This window comes from Dysidea avara, chromosome 3, assembly GCF_963678975.1.
Source record: "Dysidea avara chromosome 3, odDysAvar1.4, whole genome shotgun sequence".
NCBI lineage: Eukaryota > Metazoa > Porifera > Demospongiae > Dictyoceratida > Dysideidae > Dysidea > Dysidea avara.
Window position 1 is genome coordinate 27435323 of NC_089274.1, and position 19017 is coordinate 27454339.

General features: G+C 39.4%; 1 protein-coding gene across 2 annotated transcripts in view; it reads left to right on the forward strand.

The window, feature by feature from the left end:
- LOC136250581 (protein unc-13 homolog D-like) overlaps positions 1-19017 on the forward strand; it is a 67824-nt gene that overhangs the window by 40848 nt on the left and 7959 nt on the right. For both annotated transcript variants that reach the window (XM_066042800.1, XM_066042799.1), the window contains exons 27-32: positions 13554-13622; positions 15763-15842; positions 15899-15971; positions 16035-16070; positions 16507-16578; positions 16644-16727. In XM_066042800.1, the coding sequence (XP_065898872.1) occupies positions 13554-13622; positions 15763-15842; positions 15899-15971; positions 16035-16070; positions 16507-16578; positions 16644-16727 (414 nt within the window). The remainder of the gene's footprint in view (positions 1-13553; positions 13623-15762; positions 15843-15898; positions 15972-16034; positions 16071-16506; positions 16579-16643; positions 16728-19017) is intronic.

A 19017-nucleotide genomic window follows, 5' to 3' on the forward strand; every position in this document is an offset into this window, starting at 1 on the left:
CTCTACAAGATAACTTCTTCTAGCTGATCTCTCTACAGGGCAATTTGTTTGAGCTGAACTCTCTACATGATGGTTTCTTTGTAGCTGAACTCTCTATTAGGTACCTTCTTCTGGCTGATCTGACTACAGGGTGACTTGTTTGTAGCTGAATTCCCTACAGAATAACTTGCAATGTAATATAATTGAGTAAATTATAAATGCAGCTGAATGCTTTATTAGGGTGACTGTTCTATTAGAGTATCTCGATCTAGCATTTGCTACACGTAGTTGCCTTTCGAATCATAACTCAGTGGTTTGTAATCCGATTCTTCTGTACTACTGCAAGGACTTTCTATGATGAGTATTCCAGCTACATACTGATTTTCAGCTCATTGTTCTAAGCGGTTTGCCTGATAGACACGAAAACTAATAGTTTTTTTATTCATAAAAATCAATCGCGTAATTTTGACACAGGTCGGGTTTTGTGTCATATCTCCATGGTCTTTATCCCGATTCCTTTCAAACCACAAAAAGGCACTCCTACGATGGTTGCTCCATCTACATATCAATTTTCAACTGATTCCTCAAAGGAGTTTACCCTGTAGGCGTGACAGACCTTCGACCTTATTTTACGCAAATAATCGGTCATAACTCCGTGAATGTTCATCGGCTTCCTACCAAAGTTGGTACGGGAATCCGCCTTAATGAGCTCTTTAAGTGTGCCAAATTTCAGCCCGATCCGAGCACGCATTCGTGTTTTATGGCGGATTTTGCGAAGTGTGCGAAATGAAGAAGTAGAAGAAGAAAAAAAACGAAGAAATTAAAACGAAATTTTGTTCGCTCGTATCTCGGAAATGGCTGGAGCGATCTTCTTCAAATTTAGTGCGTAGACTCCCCTTGCTGGCCGGCACCTCTCTAGCAAATTTGGTTACAATCGGATAAGGGGTCACGGAGCTACATAGGTGTGAAAATTGCGTTTTCTTTCTTCCTGTTAATATACTCACGGGTGGCACGCCGGCTTCTTGGGCCGCACGACACACTACCGTGTGTCTTGATACAGTGAAGCTTACCCCTATAGATGTTTAGCAAATGTTGTAAACAGTCTGTAAAATGATGCAGCAGCTTTAAAATACTTGTAAAATCGTTAGTTGACCTTTTCCGTGATACACTTAGGACTTACCCATTCATGTTAACAAATGTAGTCACAACGTTAAAGTTGCTGCTGTCCCATAATCAATTTTACAAGTTGGTCTATATAATAAATGTCCTTCTCGTATTGGTCTGGGTGATTAATCGCTCGCAGGCTCTTAGTCTGCAATTGACATGTTACATATCAGTAGTATCACGTGCCCTCGTGATTTGCCTGATTTGTACACTTATGCTCTTGGGCCTGACAGCCCTTGAACTTGGGTGTACATATCAGGCAATATTACTCGAGCCCATGATACAACTATTACATAAGGCATGTTTATTGAGATGTTTATGATATGTATACCTTGACACCTCAGATCAAAGGAATTCCAGAGGATACATTTTGCCATGTATCAAGACACACAGTTGTGTTGTGCGGTCAAGAAGCCAGCACACAATACCCGTAAATATATTGACAAGAAGAAAAAAAAAAGTGATTTTCACACCTTCGTAGCTCTGTGCTGCCTTTACAAAACAAGACAATTTTTTTGATGTGATGTGAACACGCCCACCAACGTCAGTACTTTATATTCCAAATTTGAGCAAAATAGCTTCAAGCGTTTCCGAGATACGTGACTTCAAAAATTGGCTTAGTTTCCTCATTTTTCCCTTCTGATTTTCTTCCTCTTTTAGCACACTTACTAACTGCCATAAAACGCTAATGCCATATCCGATTGCCTTGAAATTTGGCATACAGAAGGGGTATAAAAGTGCATCTTGGTACTAGGTTTGGCTGAAATACAATAATCAGGGAAGGAGTTATTAGCAAGTATTCACGAAAAATAATACCAATATGCTGTCACACCTACAGGGTAAACTGCTCATGGGAAAAAGCTGAAAATTGGTGGGTGAATAGGTTAACTATTGAACCTCAAGCAATTTGTGGTTTGAAAGAAATCGAGCTAAACACCATGAAGATACAACGAAAAAACCAACAGTGTGTAACAATTACACAATCGAGATTAGCTAATAAAAAAACAACTACTTGCCACACCTGCCAGATAAACCGCTTGGAATAATGCTTTGAAAATTGCTGTATAGATGGAGTATTCATCTTAGAAAGGCTTTTCGATGGTGTAGAAGAATCAGATTTAAAAGTCAAAAGTCACAGAGGTATAACACGAAATCCAACTTGGTGTAGCAAGTGCAAGATCGAGATACTCTAATAGAGCAGTCATCATCCTAATAGAGCAGTCACCCCGAAGAGAGATCAGCTAGAAACAAGTAACCCTAGAGATCAGCTTCACCCAGTATATGTGCTGGAAACAAATCACCATGTAGAGAGATCATTTAGGAGCAAGTCACCCAGTAGAGTGTTCAGCTAGAAACAAGTCGCCCTGTAGAGAGATCAGCTACAAACAAATCACCCTGTAGAAAAGATCAGCTGGAAACAAGTCACCCTGTAGAGATATCAACTAGAAACAAGTTACCCTATAGAGAATCAGCTACAAACAAATCACCCAGTAGAAATATGTGCTGGAAACAAATCACCATGTAGAGAGTGCAGCTAGAAACAAGTCTCCCTGAAAAGAGTTCAGGTACAAACAATGAGAGTTTCAGCTACAGTTCAGTTATATAAGAAGTCACCTTATTACCTGCAGTATGTGATAATCATTCAGTGTTAAATATGCAAATAATTAGTCAGACAAAAAGCTATACACACAATTACTTCTTTTGTTGCACAATTCCTGCAGTAAACAAGCCACTTTAATAATCAAGCATGGCCTTGATGTGGATGAGATAGTGATACCGCCCTCTCTTTGTTCTATACAAGCTCAGACTGAAATCGATTGTGGTAGTAAATTAATGTTCACGTGATGATTACCACAAATTGAAGTGTTGCCACAAAAAGCACTCAAACAAACGCGTTTCAGTATCCTTGTCATTCTACAAGTTGGGAAATGTTAATTTTAAAAGTGAGAAGTAGTCTTACAGTGAATTCACAAGCATTTTGGCACTTCTTTGAATGTGGACATGCCCACATTACAGATGATATGAGTTAACCACTCTATAACAAAGCTTGCCCCTTTAGGCCTTTAGTATATGTTCTGATTAGTCTTTGAACAATGCAAAAGCATTAAAATACTTGTAAAATTCCCTGAAATTTGTCCTACTCAAGTTTTACGTAATATCTGTATATTTCATCCATTTATTATAACAATCGTAGCTACAATGTTACTTGCTGCCTAACCATAATCGAATCTTTCAGGCATGCATATAAAACGAATCCAGTGATTACACTGATATTGGCATCAAAGCTATCAGCCAGAACGGAGGTATTACAGATTAGCTGTAATATGGGCACTCGTGATTTGCCTGATAATGTATGCCCACAGCCCTTGGGCTTTGGGCATACATATCAGGTAAATCACTCATGCCCATGTTACAACTATAAAAAGTCTCATAACATATTCACCGAATGTATTTTATGTGTGATGCCAGCCTTGTAATATGCTTATACTTGTACACATAGACTGGGTGGCGCATGCAGAAATTATTTTTTGGTTATGCAGTAATGGCTTATGCTTATATTATTTTGCACATGATCATGCAGTGTGCACACACACACATGTAAAGTAACGTGCATGCTCTCAAGTATACTACTTTAGTATCATACAGTACTATAGTACTGTATAGTAGGGACAATGAAGGTGTGGGCATGGTCCACGAAGAAAAATCTACCCAAAATCATCTTCAGAAATCCTTCACAGCCATTTCACAGTATTGGTCAGGTATAAACAAGCCCAAATGTGTCTTCAGAATGACCCGAAATGTTTCCGACGAGGTGCTACGAAATTTAAAAAAAAAATTATTTCTAGCAAATTTTCTACTGCCTGCCTCACTGATGCGTTCAGTCAAGCATAGCGGAAAACTGGCTATAGCTACAGCCTTGCTTCTTTGGCGGTAACGCTTCGAATTTTGTGGAGAAAAAACCTTTCACAATATTAAATACCTACAATGTGTGTGCTACATTTTTACTGTTTTATCTTTATTGTGGCCATCTCTCATGGGTATGGCTTCCATCAAAGCATGAATACCACAGTGCCCCAACATATTGGAATAAACATGTAGCATAATTGTAGGAAGTACGTGATTTTAATGTTGGGATACACCTCGGGATATGCTGCTGCCTGTTCAACATCACCACTACATGCGTAAGGATTAGAGTGTTTGCTTTGGTTCGAAGGTGGTTGCTTTTCCAAGTTTAAAAACCAGTTGTATATGGTGCCTCTCTACAGGCTCTATGGGTAGCTTTCCCAGAGCACTTTTCAGGCGTACTATAAGTGAAAAACACCGTAGTAGGCCTCATAGGCTCGCGTATCTCGTCGTCTAGTAAGTGGGCATGACCCGTACTTATGCAAACTAAAAGTAAGAGCAGCCCTGAGGCTTGTTGAGAGAATTAGTGGAAAATAATACTGTAGACACACTATAAAACAGTTGAAAAGATACTTCTGTGGGTAATCATGTGTTCTTTAAAGCGGTTTGTTAAAAATCCACATCCTTAGGAACATTTAACTGTGCATGTATTTCGAGAATTGCAGAGGCGGGGTGTGAATTACTAAATACGGTTATTCAATAAAATTTGCAAAAAAAAGTACACAAACAAGTGCAAGAAAAAATTAGGAATTTTCCATATGAGTAGGGACTGCAGCAATAAAAAGCACTGAAACAAGCCGCTGAGACAAAACACAACTGAATGATTGCATTTTAATCCCTACTTTAGCCGGCTATGATGTATGGTTGAAGTAAGGATTAAAATGCAATCATTCAGTTGTGTTTTGTCTCAGCAGCTTGTTTCTGTGCTTTTTATTGCTGCTGTCCCTACTCATATGAAAAATTCCTAATTTTTTCTTGCACTTGTTATGTATAACTCATGGCTTTATGTCTCAGGTATGTGTGTGTGTTTGCTTGTGTGCTTGCCATTGACCAGATTGTTATAAGCAAGCCCAGACTCTGGCATTGAGACATAGTTATTGGTATTATTATTATTATTATTACTTGGCCTGGGACACACGTTACCAAGTACAATCACCAATGGGACAACCTAACAATAGGAAAGATACGCATGCATAGCTCCATGGTCTATTCTCCAAAGCACCCCAATTTTTGTAATATAGCTGTCTGCCAGGTTAGGTAGGCCACTGAAAATTTGATTAAATTTACACCAACCATTTGCAAGATTAAATATTGAATGTTTTGATTTTTCTTTGCTTTATTCTTCTTAAACCATAGGAGGTCTACAAGGGATTCGATTTCTTTTTACACGCACTTTACAAAAATTGTAATAGAACACAAACATGTAACTCGATTGCTGTGAACTATGGTGCTAATGAAGAGTGTACAAAGGTGAATTAACGTTCTAAATTTGCTATGAATCTTATAAATGTCCACGGAGTTGTGAACATTTATTAGTGTGAAAAGGTGGAATTTTTGCCAGAACTACAGGGTAAACCAATAACTTGAAAATTGGGGTGTACATAGGCTGATCATTAATGGTAGCAGTACTTTTTGATGATGTGAAAAGCAATGGAGTTACAGTACAGAATTATAAAACAAAATCTAAACAAGTGTGTTTGAGATACTCTAATAGAGCAGTTACTGAGTTGTAAAAAGTGAAATGTTGAAAAAACCTACCAGGGTTTGAACCAGGGGCCTCCACACGTAAGATCCACATCCTTAATCACTGAACCATTGGCTGGTCATCTCACTTGATGTCTACTTTGGAAATGAGTATTGTAGTTTAAATCTGCTTATTGGTAAATGTTTATAAATGCATAAATCTACCAATTAGTGGTAATACGATATGAAAATTTAAATATTACGATAATCATGATATCGTATTTATGTCACAATAGTCACAATGTATTAAATATAGTATTTTCATTGACAAGTTTTAATCTAATGTAGGTTAATAGCTTAACTGTGGTTAGCACAAAAAGAATCACGCACGCCTCCAGCCAGTTATGCACGTGATGCAGAAGGCGCCATTCGTTGGCTTGTGTGTCAACTCGTCGTGCGTAAAAGTGCGAGACGGAGAGCAATGATATTTCATCTCTACCTCAAACGGAATGATATCACGATGAATAATAGGGTATCAACTTCTACTTTTACCCCGCGAACCACAGTGATAACCGTCAGAATGTGACCAGGAAGATTTTCAAGAAAGTTTCCGGCACTAGTTTGATCAATAGTGCTCTAGCTGCGGTGGCACACACATATCACAACTGATTCTATCGGTAGATGCTCCAGTATCATCTCGCCGAGTGAGTTGTCACCTACCACCGGAAGTCCCCACTAACCAGTCATCGATTTTATACTCATTCTCCTCCCTTCACACAGGAAGGGAGTGAAATATAGTACATCCTGGAGGTAGGCGTAGAGGGTACCTGGCTTTTTTAGGTTAAGGTTGCTGGAATTTTCTTTTGAAAGGAATTTATGGATTGGTTGACTGCAAATTAAGCTGGTTGGATTCCACATTTTAAAGTATAGTTCCTAGGAGGGAGGGAAAAGGGGAATGATAGCTAGGCCTGGTTCAGTTGGGGACAGGTGGATTGGCAGCTACATCGGTAGCACTCAAACATCAGCTACGTCGGTAGCACTCACATCAGCTACGTCGGTAGCACTCACATCAGCTACGTCGGTAGCACTCACATCAGCTACGTCGGTAGCACTCACATCAGCTACGTCGGTAGCACTCACATCAGCTACGTCGATAGCACTCAAACATCAGCTACTTCAGTAGCACTCACATCAGCTACATCAGTGGCACTCAAATATCAGCTACGTCGGTAGCACTCAAACACCAGCTACGTCGGTAGCACTCAAACATCAGCTACGCCAGTAGCACTCAAACATCAGCTACATCGGTAGCACTCAAACACCAGCTACGTCGGTAGCACTCAAACATCAGCTACGTCAGTAGCACTCACATCAGTTACGTTGGTAGCACTCAAACATCAGCTACTTCAGTAGCACTCACATCAGCTACATCAGTAGCACTCAAACATCAGCTACATTGGCAGCACTCAAACACCAGCTACGTCGGTAGCACTCAAACATCAGCTATGTCAGTAGCACTCACATCAGCTACGTTGGTAGCACTCAAACATCAACTACATTAATTGGTAGTAGCACTCAAACATCAGCTACATCGGTAGTAGCACTCAAACATCAGCTACGTTGGCAGCACTCACACATGAGCTACATCGGTAGGACTCACACATGAACTATGTCAATAGTACTCGAACATGAGCTACATCAGTAGTACTCAAACCTGAGCTACATCAGTAGCACTCAATATGTCATTAACACCTAGACGTGAGCTGTCAGTAGCATTCAATTTGTTATTAACACCCAGACACGATCTGTCAGTAGCACTCAGACATGAACTATGTTGGTAGCGCTCAAATGAGGTAAGTTGGTACTCAAACATCAGCTACATCTCACAATGTGAGCCATGTTGGTAGCACTCACACATGAGTGACAACGGTAGCACTCAGTCAAACACTAGCTATGTTGCAAACATGAGCTATGTCAGTAGCAGTCAAACATGAGCTACGTCGGTAGTACCCAAACCTGAGTTACATCAACACCACTCAATATGTCAGTAACACCCAGACATGAACTACATCAGTAGTAGCCAGACACGTATAGCACCCAGAGATGAGCTATGTTGGTAGCACTCTAATGAGGTAAGTTGGTACTGAAACATGAGCTACATCTCACAGTATGAGCTATGTCAGTAGCACTTAAACATGTGCTATGTCAGTAGCACTCAAACTGAACTACTACACATCAGTAGCACTCAGACATAAGCTACATTGGTAATACCCAGACATGAGCTACGTCGGTAGCACCCATACATGAGCTACATCAGTAGCACTCAAATGTGGTAAGTTAAAAGCATTTACACATGAGCTATGTCGGTAGCACTCAAACATGAGTCACAACTGTAGAAAAATACATTGGTAGCAGTCTCATATGAACTACAGTGGTAGCACTCAAACATGAGGTACGTCGGTAATAACCTGAGTGACATTGGTAGCACTCAATATGTCAGTAACACCCAGACATGAGCTGTCAGTAGCACCCAGACATGAGCTACATCAGTAGCTGAAGCCTGACATGAACTATGTTGGTAGCACTCAAGTTGGTACTCAAACATGAGCTACATCTCACAACATGAGCCATGTCGGTAGCACTCACACAGCATAAGCTACGCCGGTAGCACTCAAACATGAGCTACATTGGTAGCACTCACACATGAGCTATGTCAGCAGCACTGAAACATGAGTTAAGACGGTATAGCACTCAAACGGGCTATGTCAGCAGTTCTCAAACATGATCATGAGCTACATTGGTAGTACCCAAATCTGAGTTACATCGGTAGCACTCAATATGTTGGTAACACCCAAAATGAGCTGTCAGTTGCACTCAGACATGAGCTACATCACCAGTAGCCAGACATGAGCGGCTATAGCACCCAGAAATGAGCTATGTTGCTAGCACCCAAATGAGGTAAGTTGGTACTCAAACATGAGTCTACATCTCACAATACGAGCTTTGTCGGTAGCACGTAAACATGAACTACTATATGTCGGTAGCACTCAGGCATGAGCTACATTGGTAGTGCCCAGACATGAGCTACATTGGTAGCACCCATACACGAGCTACATCGGTAGCATCCATAATTAATGTGGTAAGTTAAAAGCTTTCACACATGAGCTATGTCGGTAGCACTCAAACATGAGTTACAACAGTAGAACTCCACCATAAACATATTGGTAGCACTCAACATGAACTACATCAGTAGCACTCAAAACATGAGCTACATTGCAAACACTCAAGAGTAAGTAGCACTCAAACATGAGCTACATCAGTAGCACTCAATAGAGGTACGCTGGTAGCATTCAAACACAAGCTATGTCAGTAGCAAGCAAACATGATCTACAAACATCAGTAGCACTCAGTATCAGACATGAGCTATCTTGGTAGCACATAAACACGAGCAGTCAGTAGCACTCAAACATTAGCTATATCAATAGCACTCAGACAGGAGCTATGTCAGTAGCACTCAAAAGAGGTAATTATACAAGTCGGTAACACGGGCTACTACACTCAGACATGAGCTATGTTAAACTCAAACATGAGCTACATCAGCAGTACTCAAACATGAGCTACATCAGTAGCATGCAAACATGAGCTACATCAGTAGCATGCAAACATGAGCTACGAACATCAGTAGCACTCAATTTCAGACATGAGCTATGTTTGGTAGCACTCAAACATGAGCTATATTAGTAGCACTCAGACATGAGCTACTTGGTACATAGCACTCAAAAGAGGTAAGCTGGTAACATGAGCTACATCAGTAGCACTCAGACATGAGCTGTGTTGGTAGCACTCAAACATGATCTACGTCCATGTAACACTCAAACATGAGACATGATCATGAGCCATGTTGGTAGTACTCAAACATGCTTACATGAGCTACATCGCTGATGCTCAAACATAAACTACATTGGTAACACTCAGACATGAGCTATATTGATAGTACCCAGACAGGAGCTCCCAGACATGAGCTATGTAAGTCTGTAGCACTCAAATGAGGTAAGCTGGTAGCACTCAAACACGAGCTGCACCAGACATGAACTACATTAGTTGCAGCCATACATGAGCTATGTCAGTAACACTCAGATGAGGTAAGTTGGCAGCTCTCAAACATGAGTGATGTCAGTAGCAATCACACATGAGCTACGCCAGTAACACTCAAACATGAGCTATGTCGATAGCACTCAACCATGAGCTACATCAGTAAACGTGGGCTACATCCATAGTACTCAAACATGGGCTACATCGGTAGCTCTCAAACATGAATGATGCAACATCAATTCTAGTAAAATTAATGTGATAACTATGTTGGTATCATAGTACAATCATACATCAGCTACCTGACTATCACTCACAGTGAACGTGACCTCTTGTCATCACACATTTACACGACAGCTATACGGCATGCATCAGCTGTAGTTGCTACGTCAACAACACTGTACAGTCATTATATTGTTAGCTTCTGACTACATCAGTGGTAAAAAATAAAATGAAAAATGGGACAGCCATAGTACTGCTATACATTATTACCATGCACTATAGCAACAGCCACACATCAGCTATATTGTTACATAGGAACATGTCACAGCGGAGGTGGTAGAAACTTCAGCAGGGCAGCTACACATCAGCTATATAATCACCTGACTGCATCATGATCAGGACAGCCACACCAGTAGCACTGTACAGTCTATACTGTTAGCATCAGACTATATCAATTACAATGGAGGTAGCAGAAACATTACCAGCGTAGCCACACACCCTCATTACATCAATTGCAGCTTCAGTGGACATGACAGCTACATCAGTAGCACTGTGCAGTCACATATATCAGGTATATTGTTACATCTGACTGCATCAATTGTAGTAGATGTGACATCTGGCTTTGTCATGATCCTACATCCACACATCAGATAGATTGCTACGAATAATGTACAGCAGAAGTGTCAGGAATTTCAACTGCATACTGAAAACACCTGACGCATTAGTTGCAGACGTAACAGCCATGCCAGGATAGATAATCCTGACCGCATCACAATTGCGGCTACACATTAGTTGCGTTATTTGTACCTGCACCATTGACAGATCTTACAGATAGTAACAGCACAGGGCAGCTATGAGCTTTCTCACCTGACTGCATCACTATCACTCAGTATCAGTCACAGTGGGTGAGACAACTATGTCAGTAATGCAGTACAGTGGCCATAGCAATCACATGAGGTTGGGCTTTGGTCTCTGCAAAATCTTTCCTACTTAGCATGTCCAACCATGTGCTCTAAAGACTCCTCTTCACCCACACTGATCATAAAGGCCTAGTTCCTGCATCAGCTATAACGGTAGCACCTGACAGTGTCATTTGCAGTATATTTGACAGTTATACAGTGGTATAGCACAGTTCACTACAGATATGTGTCAGCTATACATGAAAACATCGATGGCAGTAAACAAAATGGCTACTCAGTTGCTTATACAGTAGCATATCAGTTACTGCACTTAACGGAATGATAGGACAGCTACATTTGTAGCATGGTACAGTGACACATCACCTAATCACTACCACTAAATGGCAGGACTTGCAGCAGCCGTGGTCACAGTTTAAGCACATTTCAGCTACACCGAGAGCATATGACTATACCTGCTAAGTGACCAGCACAGTGTAGTCAGTCATCAACTTGAGCTTTAGCACCAGACTACATTATTTGCTGTAGCTAGATGTGGCAGCGATGTTCAGTAGCACATGTACAGTACACACATATCAGCTAAATCAATAACCAATAATCAAGATGACCAGCTGCGACTAGTACAGCTCACTTGCTGGGAACACCTTGACTAGAACTCCTAGCAATCAAAAAAACAAAAAAAAACAAAAAAAAACAGACTAGAATATTCTATATCCAGCTAGTCAGGATGTGACAGATAAGCAGCACACTATAACAGCTATGGTGACCACCGAACAAAGCAACCGAGTGAGTCTAGATCTAGTAGCACTACTTCAGGCAACAAGACAAAGTTGTACTAAGGTATTTGATCATTACCACATGCCAGCAGTATCATGCACTAGTTTATTGAAATCACACCAGGCATGTTTAACACACATACCTACACTATAAATAGAGATGTGAGATTGCCCTAAGCAGTATCAGATTAGTGACACATAGACACATCAGACTGGGCTGTGCCTCAATTCTCTGGATACGGGGAACACGTCAATTATGATTGTGTCAAGAGTGCACAAATAGGTGAGCCAATATTACTCACTATGACTGCACTGTGAGCTGAGGACAGAGCACAACTGCACATCAGCTAGGTCATCACATGACTACAGTGCTAAAATCCAACAGGCCATGCAGCCACTAAAACGCACTTGCATACACATGTACATTATAGATTAATAACAAGCTATAGCTATGGCTACTGATTCTGCCAACTTTGCACCACGCTGGTGACACACCTATAGCAAGCAGTCTTAGCATAAGTCATAACTATGACCATAAAACTTCAATCAAACAAAGGCTGTAGTGTCACGCAGCTAAGTATCGATGAAGCTGGGGTAGTTTGACAGCTGATTGCTCGCCAGACCAGGGCATGGCACTGATACAACATCACTCACTTAACGTTTTGAAATATATTCCTTTCTATACCAGCCAGCATCAACAACCAATAGCAATTTGCAGCTCCTAAACTACGCTGCTGGCACGGTTTACATAGAGGTGGCCAGGTAGCCATGAATAGGCAGACACATGTGCTAACCCTATGACGCTAACGCTTAACGGTGCCTATCAAAGGTGACAAGACCTCATCTGGGCGATAGGAAAACCAAGCTCAGACAAGATGATCATTTTTGATAAGGTTTAAACTACTCCAACTAGCCACTTAGAACCCCCTGCTACCCCATTATGGGCTTTCTTTGGGCTATGGAACTCTTGTCCAGATAGGCTCGAGTTAGCTGCAAGGGCCAAAAATCCTACATCGAGCCATACAGATTACAACAAAGGCTCGAAAACGCAATAGCAGCTACGTGCTTGTCACCGACCTGCGTTGAGAGGGGATCACGTGCACCTGATGACGTGATTAAACAACCTGACCACCTGCCAAAAATATAGTTAATGGTGATACCACCAGCATCTACTAAATGTAATTCAATGAATACTTAATACCACCAACAACCACAATACGTGATTCGATAAGTATGTGCTAATTATGCTTATAACAATGATGTGACAATGTTGACACTTGTTTATTATACATCATCACACATTGCCAGAGAAATATTTTGAAAGCATCAAGTCACTTTCACTAAATAATTTGCATTTTTGTATTATGATATGGCTTTCCCTATCATGATTATTATGAAATGTTTCTATCAGAATTATCACGATATATGGTATGCCGTGGCATCACCACTACCAATGCAAATTCTATGCTGTTCTAGAACATAGAAGCCCTCAAAATGTACGCTCTATTAGAGTATATTGAAATAAAGCATGAAATGCAATACATTTACAATAGTAATCATCATTGTGTCTGTATAGATAAGAAGAAATGTGAGTAAAGTAAACCCCAAAGTCAGGATTAGGGGGCTATAATTACAAAATTAATGAAATCTACACTAAAGCAGCCAAGCAGTATTAGCATTAACACCATTGCAATCATTTCTTGGCCACAACTTTTGATTTCACAGCTTTTTCATCCAAACTTATGAAAATTACACCATTTTTTGCACTTTGGCTGTTTTTGTGCATATATATTTATATGTACTGATGTCTTCTATGTAGCTTAAGCCTGACTTGCAAGGATTTGTTAAGAAGCTGCTTGACCCTTCTGCTAGATCATCAATAGAAGAAGTTAGTGTACATATGTAATTATGTATACAATTGCATTTATATTGTACTTTGTGTGGGAGGATCAAGATGATGTCTCGTACTGTATTTTCCATACAGTACCAAATGACTGTACTGTTTGAGTCATACTGTATGTGACCGGATCTGTGAAAACAGGACATAATCCCATATTTTTCAAATCCCTGTTTATTAAATATTTATAATCTACGTAGCCAAGTGTACCCACTGGCAAAGTTTCAGCTTCATATGCTAATAACTTTTGGAGTTACATCCCTACAAAGTAGCAACAACAGAAAAATCAATATGTACAGCAAGTATAGGGAAAATAAATTACAGGCGCTTACAAAAACATTTGTAACTTACCAACAGATTGAGGTACAGAGCTAAACTTTTCACCATCGTGTTTGCCATGAACAGGGGAATCAATTACTGGGTAAGGTTTTCCTTTACTTGCCCTTCTTCACTGCATACAAAGGTGAAATTCGTGAAGAAAAATCGATCGCATACGATCGCTTTGACATGACGTAAACAAATGCTCATAACTTATGTATCCTTGGGGCTACTGCAACAAAATTTAAACTTCTCTTGAGCAGGCGAATATGATGATATTTAGGTTTTTATTGTTAGTCCCTTCCTTCACTAAGAAAGTGGGGTTAAAAAAATTTACGGAATTTTTTCAATAATATGCAAGTATTTCACCCAATGTATTCAATGCTTTATACTGCAAATTTAGGCTTGTGCGATTATGTCCCTTTTTGCAGATCCGGTCATGTATATTTATGTGCATAATTGGACTTCTGTACTGTTACACGTCACTTTGGCCCAAGACATTCCTTTTTGCCAACCACAGCAGCTACAATTAATGCACACATTCATGGACCTTTTTTGTGTTGACACAAGACTGACTGTACATAGACCCTTTTTGTATCACACACATATTGAAGTTTCATGGTCTGATGCTTTGTGATACAGTTTAATTGACTAATGTTAAATGGAGTTTAACTTGTTAAACAAAGTTAATGGAGTGAGATAATTGGCATGTGCTTTGTGTAGTAGCACACAGCTAGCAAGTATTAGAGACTATACTAGGTATGTACATAGCACACCTGCATCACAACACTAGACATAGTATATAACAGTAGGCATTAATTGGAAAACATGAATGCATGTACAGGAAACATATCGTGTGTATGGATTATTCAAAATGTGTAACTGAGTCGAATAAAAGGTAGTCCCCTCCCAAAGCCCACCTTTAAGACTAGGAGGCTATTTGGAAATGAGTACATACAAATCAATTACATTAATGTGGCTATAAGAATAAAAATAACAAAATTTTATGAGAAAGAGGAAATTAACTTTATGGTATGAAATTATGGGATTATTCTATTAGGAGTAAATGCATAGACATTGAAGGGAGTAGACTCGAGTCCAGTGTTCCCCCATTCCAAGAGTAGCTTGGGGTGTGATAGTACAGGGTTTCATTAGAATTCTTAGAATGGTCTTAGAAATCTCTGTGGCTTTAAAGTTGGGAGCCCCCAGGTATTTCACCCCCAAGCCTCATGCAATTGGGAGCCACAATTTGTGGCTGATCAATTGTGGCTGATCATATCACTGGTCCTATTGCATAGTCGTATAGGAGAACCATGGAACCCTGTACACCTACCAAAACAACTACCATTATTGGATGGCAGTTGACAAGTGAACAATATCAGCTTGAAACAAATGGCTAATTGTTTGTGGTTCTTTATTAATGTCCAACATTAAAATGCATTATATCTGCAAAATCTGACTAAATTACATGCACTAACTTACATATAACAATGATAGCAAATATTGATTATAGCCAAAGTGTATTTTACCATTTTGGTGGACTTTTAATGCTTTGTAATGGGTAGAACATAGCTGAAAACAAAGAATAGGGACTTCACCTTTCAGATTGATAGTTGAGGCACATGGTGGTATGCAGTGGTTTGCCAGTAATGAATTATGTTATTACAAAAACTTTAACAAGTGAAGGGAAAAATGATCCTTACTCAAATTTAAATTTTTCCTTTTGCTTGTATGTGTTATACCATTTTGCATGGGTGAGCCTATAGTGTAGAGTTCTTTTAGATGCGTATGACTAAGTTATATACTTTTGCAGGCAGCATTGCCTCTTTGCAACTTTCTCTCAGATGTCATCAACACATATCGAAAAAGCTTGTTGGCAACTACACTGGAAAGGTGTGTGTGTTTAGGTAGCACCTTATAAGTGCACTATTGTGTTTGTCTCAATTTAGATTCTTAAAGTTTTCATGGAATCTATTGTGTGGTATTATTGATGATTATATTAATGCACTTTCAGCTGCCAAGGTATGGTTGTACTTATAAAAACAAGCTAACATTTTATTGGTATCCATGGTTATCACTGTCTAGCAACCATTGCCATCATCTACAAATGATGTACTTCAGGTAACTTATATACGTACAGTAAATGCCAGCTGAAAATTTGCTATCATAATTACACCTGAAATCTGCAGTGTGTCTTTAATGTATAAAATTAATGTATAAAATTAATGGAGTACAGTTTATATAAATTGCTATAAAAGATTTTATTTATGTATTCGTGTACTAGTTTGAGGATGTGTACATTGGCTGTACATACATATTTTCACATCGCAGTTTTATAGTAAGGATTAGTGATTTAGGCAACTTGCATGCATTAGAGACATGCAAATATTGTATTTGACTGAGAATAATTCCAACACCTTGTTGAGTTGACAGATAATAATCATGTGCTTGCGTATACCCTGCACAGCTGTTTGTGTTTACCTGATCTGTTTCATAAATTAATTTGGTTTAAATTGTACTAATGTAATTTAATTACTTTGTACCAATTTTGTTGCAGATTTTTGGTACATACTTTCATGCATCTGGTAATGGTTTGTCAAATACTGCACTTGAAACTCCAAGTTATATGGTAGGTGTCTGTCATGATAGCAACTGAAATGTATATGCAATACCATTGTCGTATTATTTGTACAGACACTTCGTGATAAGGTGTGCTGTAAAGGCTTATCAACAAAGGAGCTGACTGATGTATACCTATTACAGTTGGCTGATGTGCAGGTGATTGAATGATACTTATGTCAAGACACGTGGTAATGTGTCCTGGACTCCTGGCATATGTATAAACCAAAACAGCCAAGCTGTAAAAAAAAAGAGTGCAGCCCCCCAAAAGGCCAGGGTGAAAAAAGATGTGAAATCCAAGGTGGCAGCCAAGAAAAGGCTTTGATGGTAGGTTATTGGCAAAAGTTTTAATTACAACAATTCAGGTGAATTTGTGTTTACCTCCTCCATTAGGAGTCGGCACCAAATTCACTTGAATTGTTGTAATTAAAATTTTTGTCATTAGCCTACCAACACAGTCATTTCTTGACCGCCACCTTAAATTTCACATATTTTTCACTCTGGTCTTTTTGGAGGCCGCACTCTTTTTTTACACCTTGGCTGTTTTGGTTTAGATATCACTTTGTTTTTGTATTGCAAGCCACAAAGCTGGCCATAAACTGGCTTTGGTGCTTCGTTTCAACTTGTTTTTTTCTTTACTGCAGGAATTGTGGAACAAAAGAAGTAATTGTGTGTATAGTTGCTGTTTGTCTGATTAAATATTTGTATTTTTAACACTGAATGATTATCATATACTGTAGTTAATAAGGTGACTTCTTGCACAACTGAACTGTAGCTGAAACTCATTGTTTGTAGCTGAACTCTTTTCAGGGTGATTTGTTTCTAGCTGCACTCTACATGGTGATTTGTTTCCAGCACATATTTCTACAGGGTGATTTGTTTGTAGCTGATTCTAGCTGATATCTCTACAGGGTGACTTGTTCCATCTGATCTTTTTACAGAGTGATTTGTTTGTAGCTGATCTCTCTACAGGGTGACTTGTTTCTAGCTGAACTATCTACTGGGTGACTTGTTCCTAACTGATCTCTCTACATGGTGATTTGTTTCCAGCACATATACTGGGTGAAGCTGATCTCAATAGAGTAACTTGTATTTAGCTGATGTCTCTACAGGATGACTTGTTTGTAGCTGTTCTCCCTATATATGTATGGGTTATTTGTTTCTAGCTGATCTCTTATCAAGGTGACTGCTTTATTAGGATGACTGCTCTTTTAGAGTATCTCAATCTCACACTTGCTGCACCAAGTTAGATTTCATGTTATAACTCTGTGGCTTTAAGTCTGATTCTTCTACACCATTGACTAGCCTTTCTAAGATGATTACTCCATCTGTACAGCGATTTTCAAAGCATTGCTCCGAACGTTTTTTCTGGTAGGCGTGGCAGGTAGTCTTTTTTTAAAGCTAATCTTGATTGCATAATTGTTACACACTGTTGGTTTTTTTGTTGTATCTTCATGGTTTTTAGCTTGATCCATAGGCGGTGGAGATGGGGGGCACTTTTATGAGACACTGTTTGCAAGAAAATACTCTAATAGAGCAGTCACAGTATTCAGAGAAGCAGTGTAGCGAGCTACTTAGCTACGTATGTGTAGTTATAAATAAGAAGATATAATTGATGGAGAGCAGCTATTGGCAGCAGGTAGTGAGTGAACTTTTTTTTTTTTTTTGGTCTTCAACTTACAGCTGGCCTGGCCCCCTCACTCTTTAGCCTGCTCCACCACCCCTGGCTCGATCTCTTTCAAACCCCTAAAGATTTGAGGTTCAATAGTTAACCTATTCACCCACCGATTTTCAGCTTTTTAATTCCTGTATGCAGTTTACCCTATAGGCATGACAACATATTGGTGTTATTTTTCATGAATAATTGCTAATAACTCTCACTGTTTATTGTATTTCAGCCAACCTTGGTACTACGATGCGCCTTTATATCCCCCTTCTGTGTGCCAAATTTCAAGGCAATCGGTTGTGACGTTCACGTTTTATGGCAGTTTTTGTAAGTGTACGAAAAGAGGAAGAAAAAAAAGATGAAAAAAAAAGAAACTAAGCCAATTTTTGAAGTTGCATATCTCAGGAATGCTTGAAGCGATTTTGCTCAAATTTGGTGTGTGGAGTACTTAAGTTAGTGGGTATGTCCACAGCAAAAATCGTCTTGTTTTATAAAGGCAGTACAGAGCTATGGAGGTGCAAATACCCTGTTTTCTTTCTTCCTGTCAATATACTCAGGGTTGTTGCGTGTGGCTTCCTTGACCGCACAACAATACCATGTGTCTCGATATTGACACAAAGAAAGAAAACACAGTTTTTCATGCATGCATTGTTCTATTGTCCTTCTCCAAAGGCCTAAACACATCATTTTTTGTATTGTAGCTGTCTGCCATGAAGAGCAGGTCACATACCAAATTTTGATCAAATTGGCTCCGGCTATTTCCAGCTATCAGGAATAGTCATC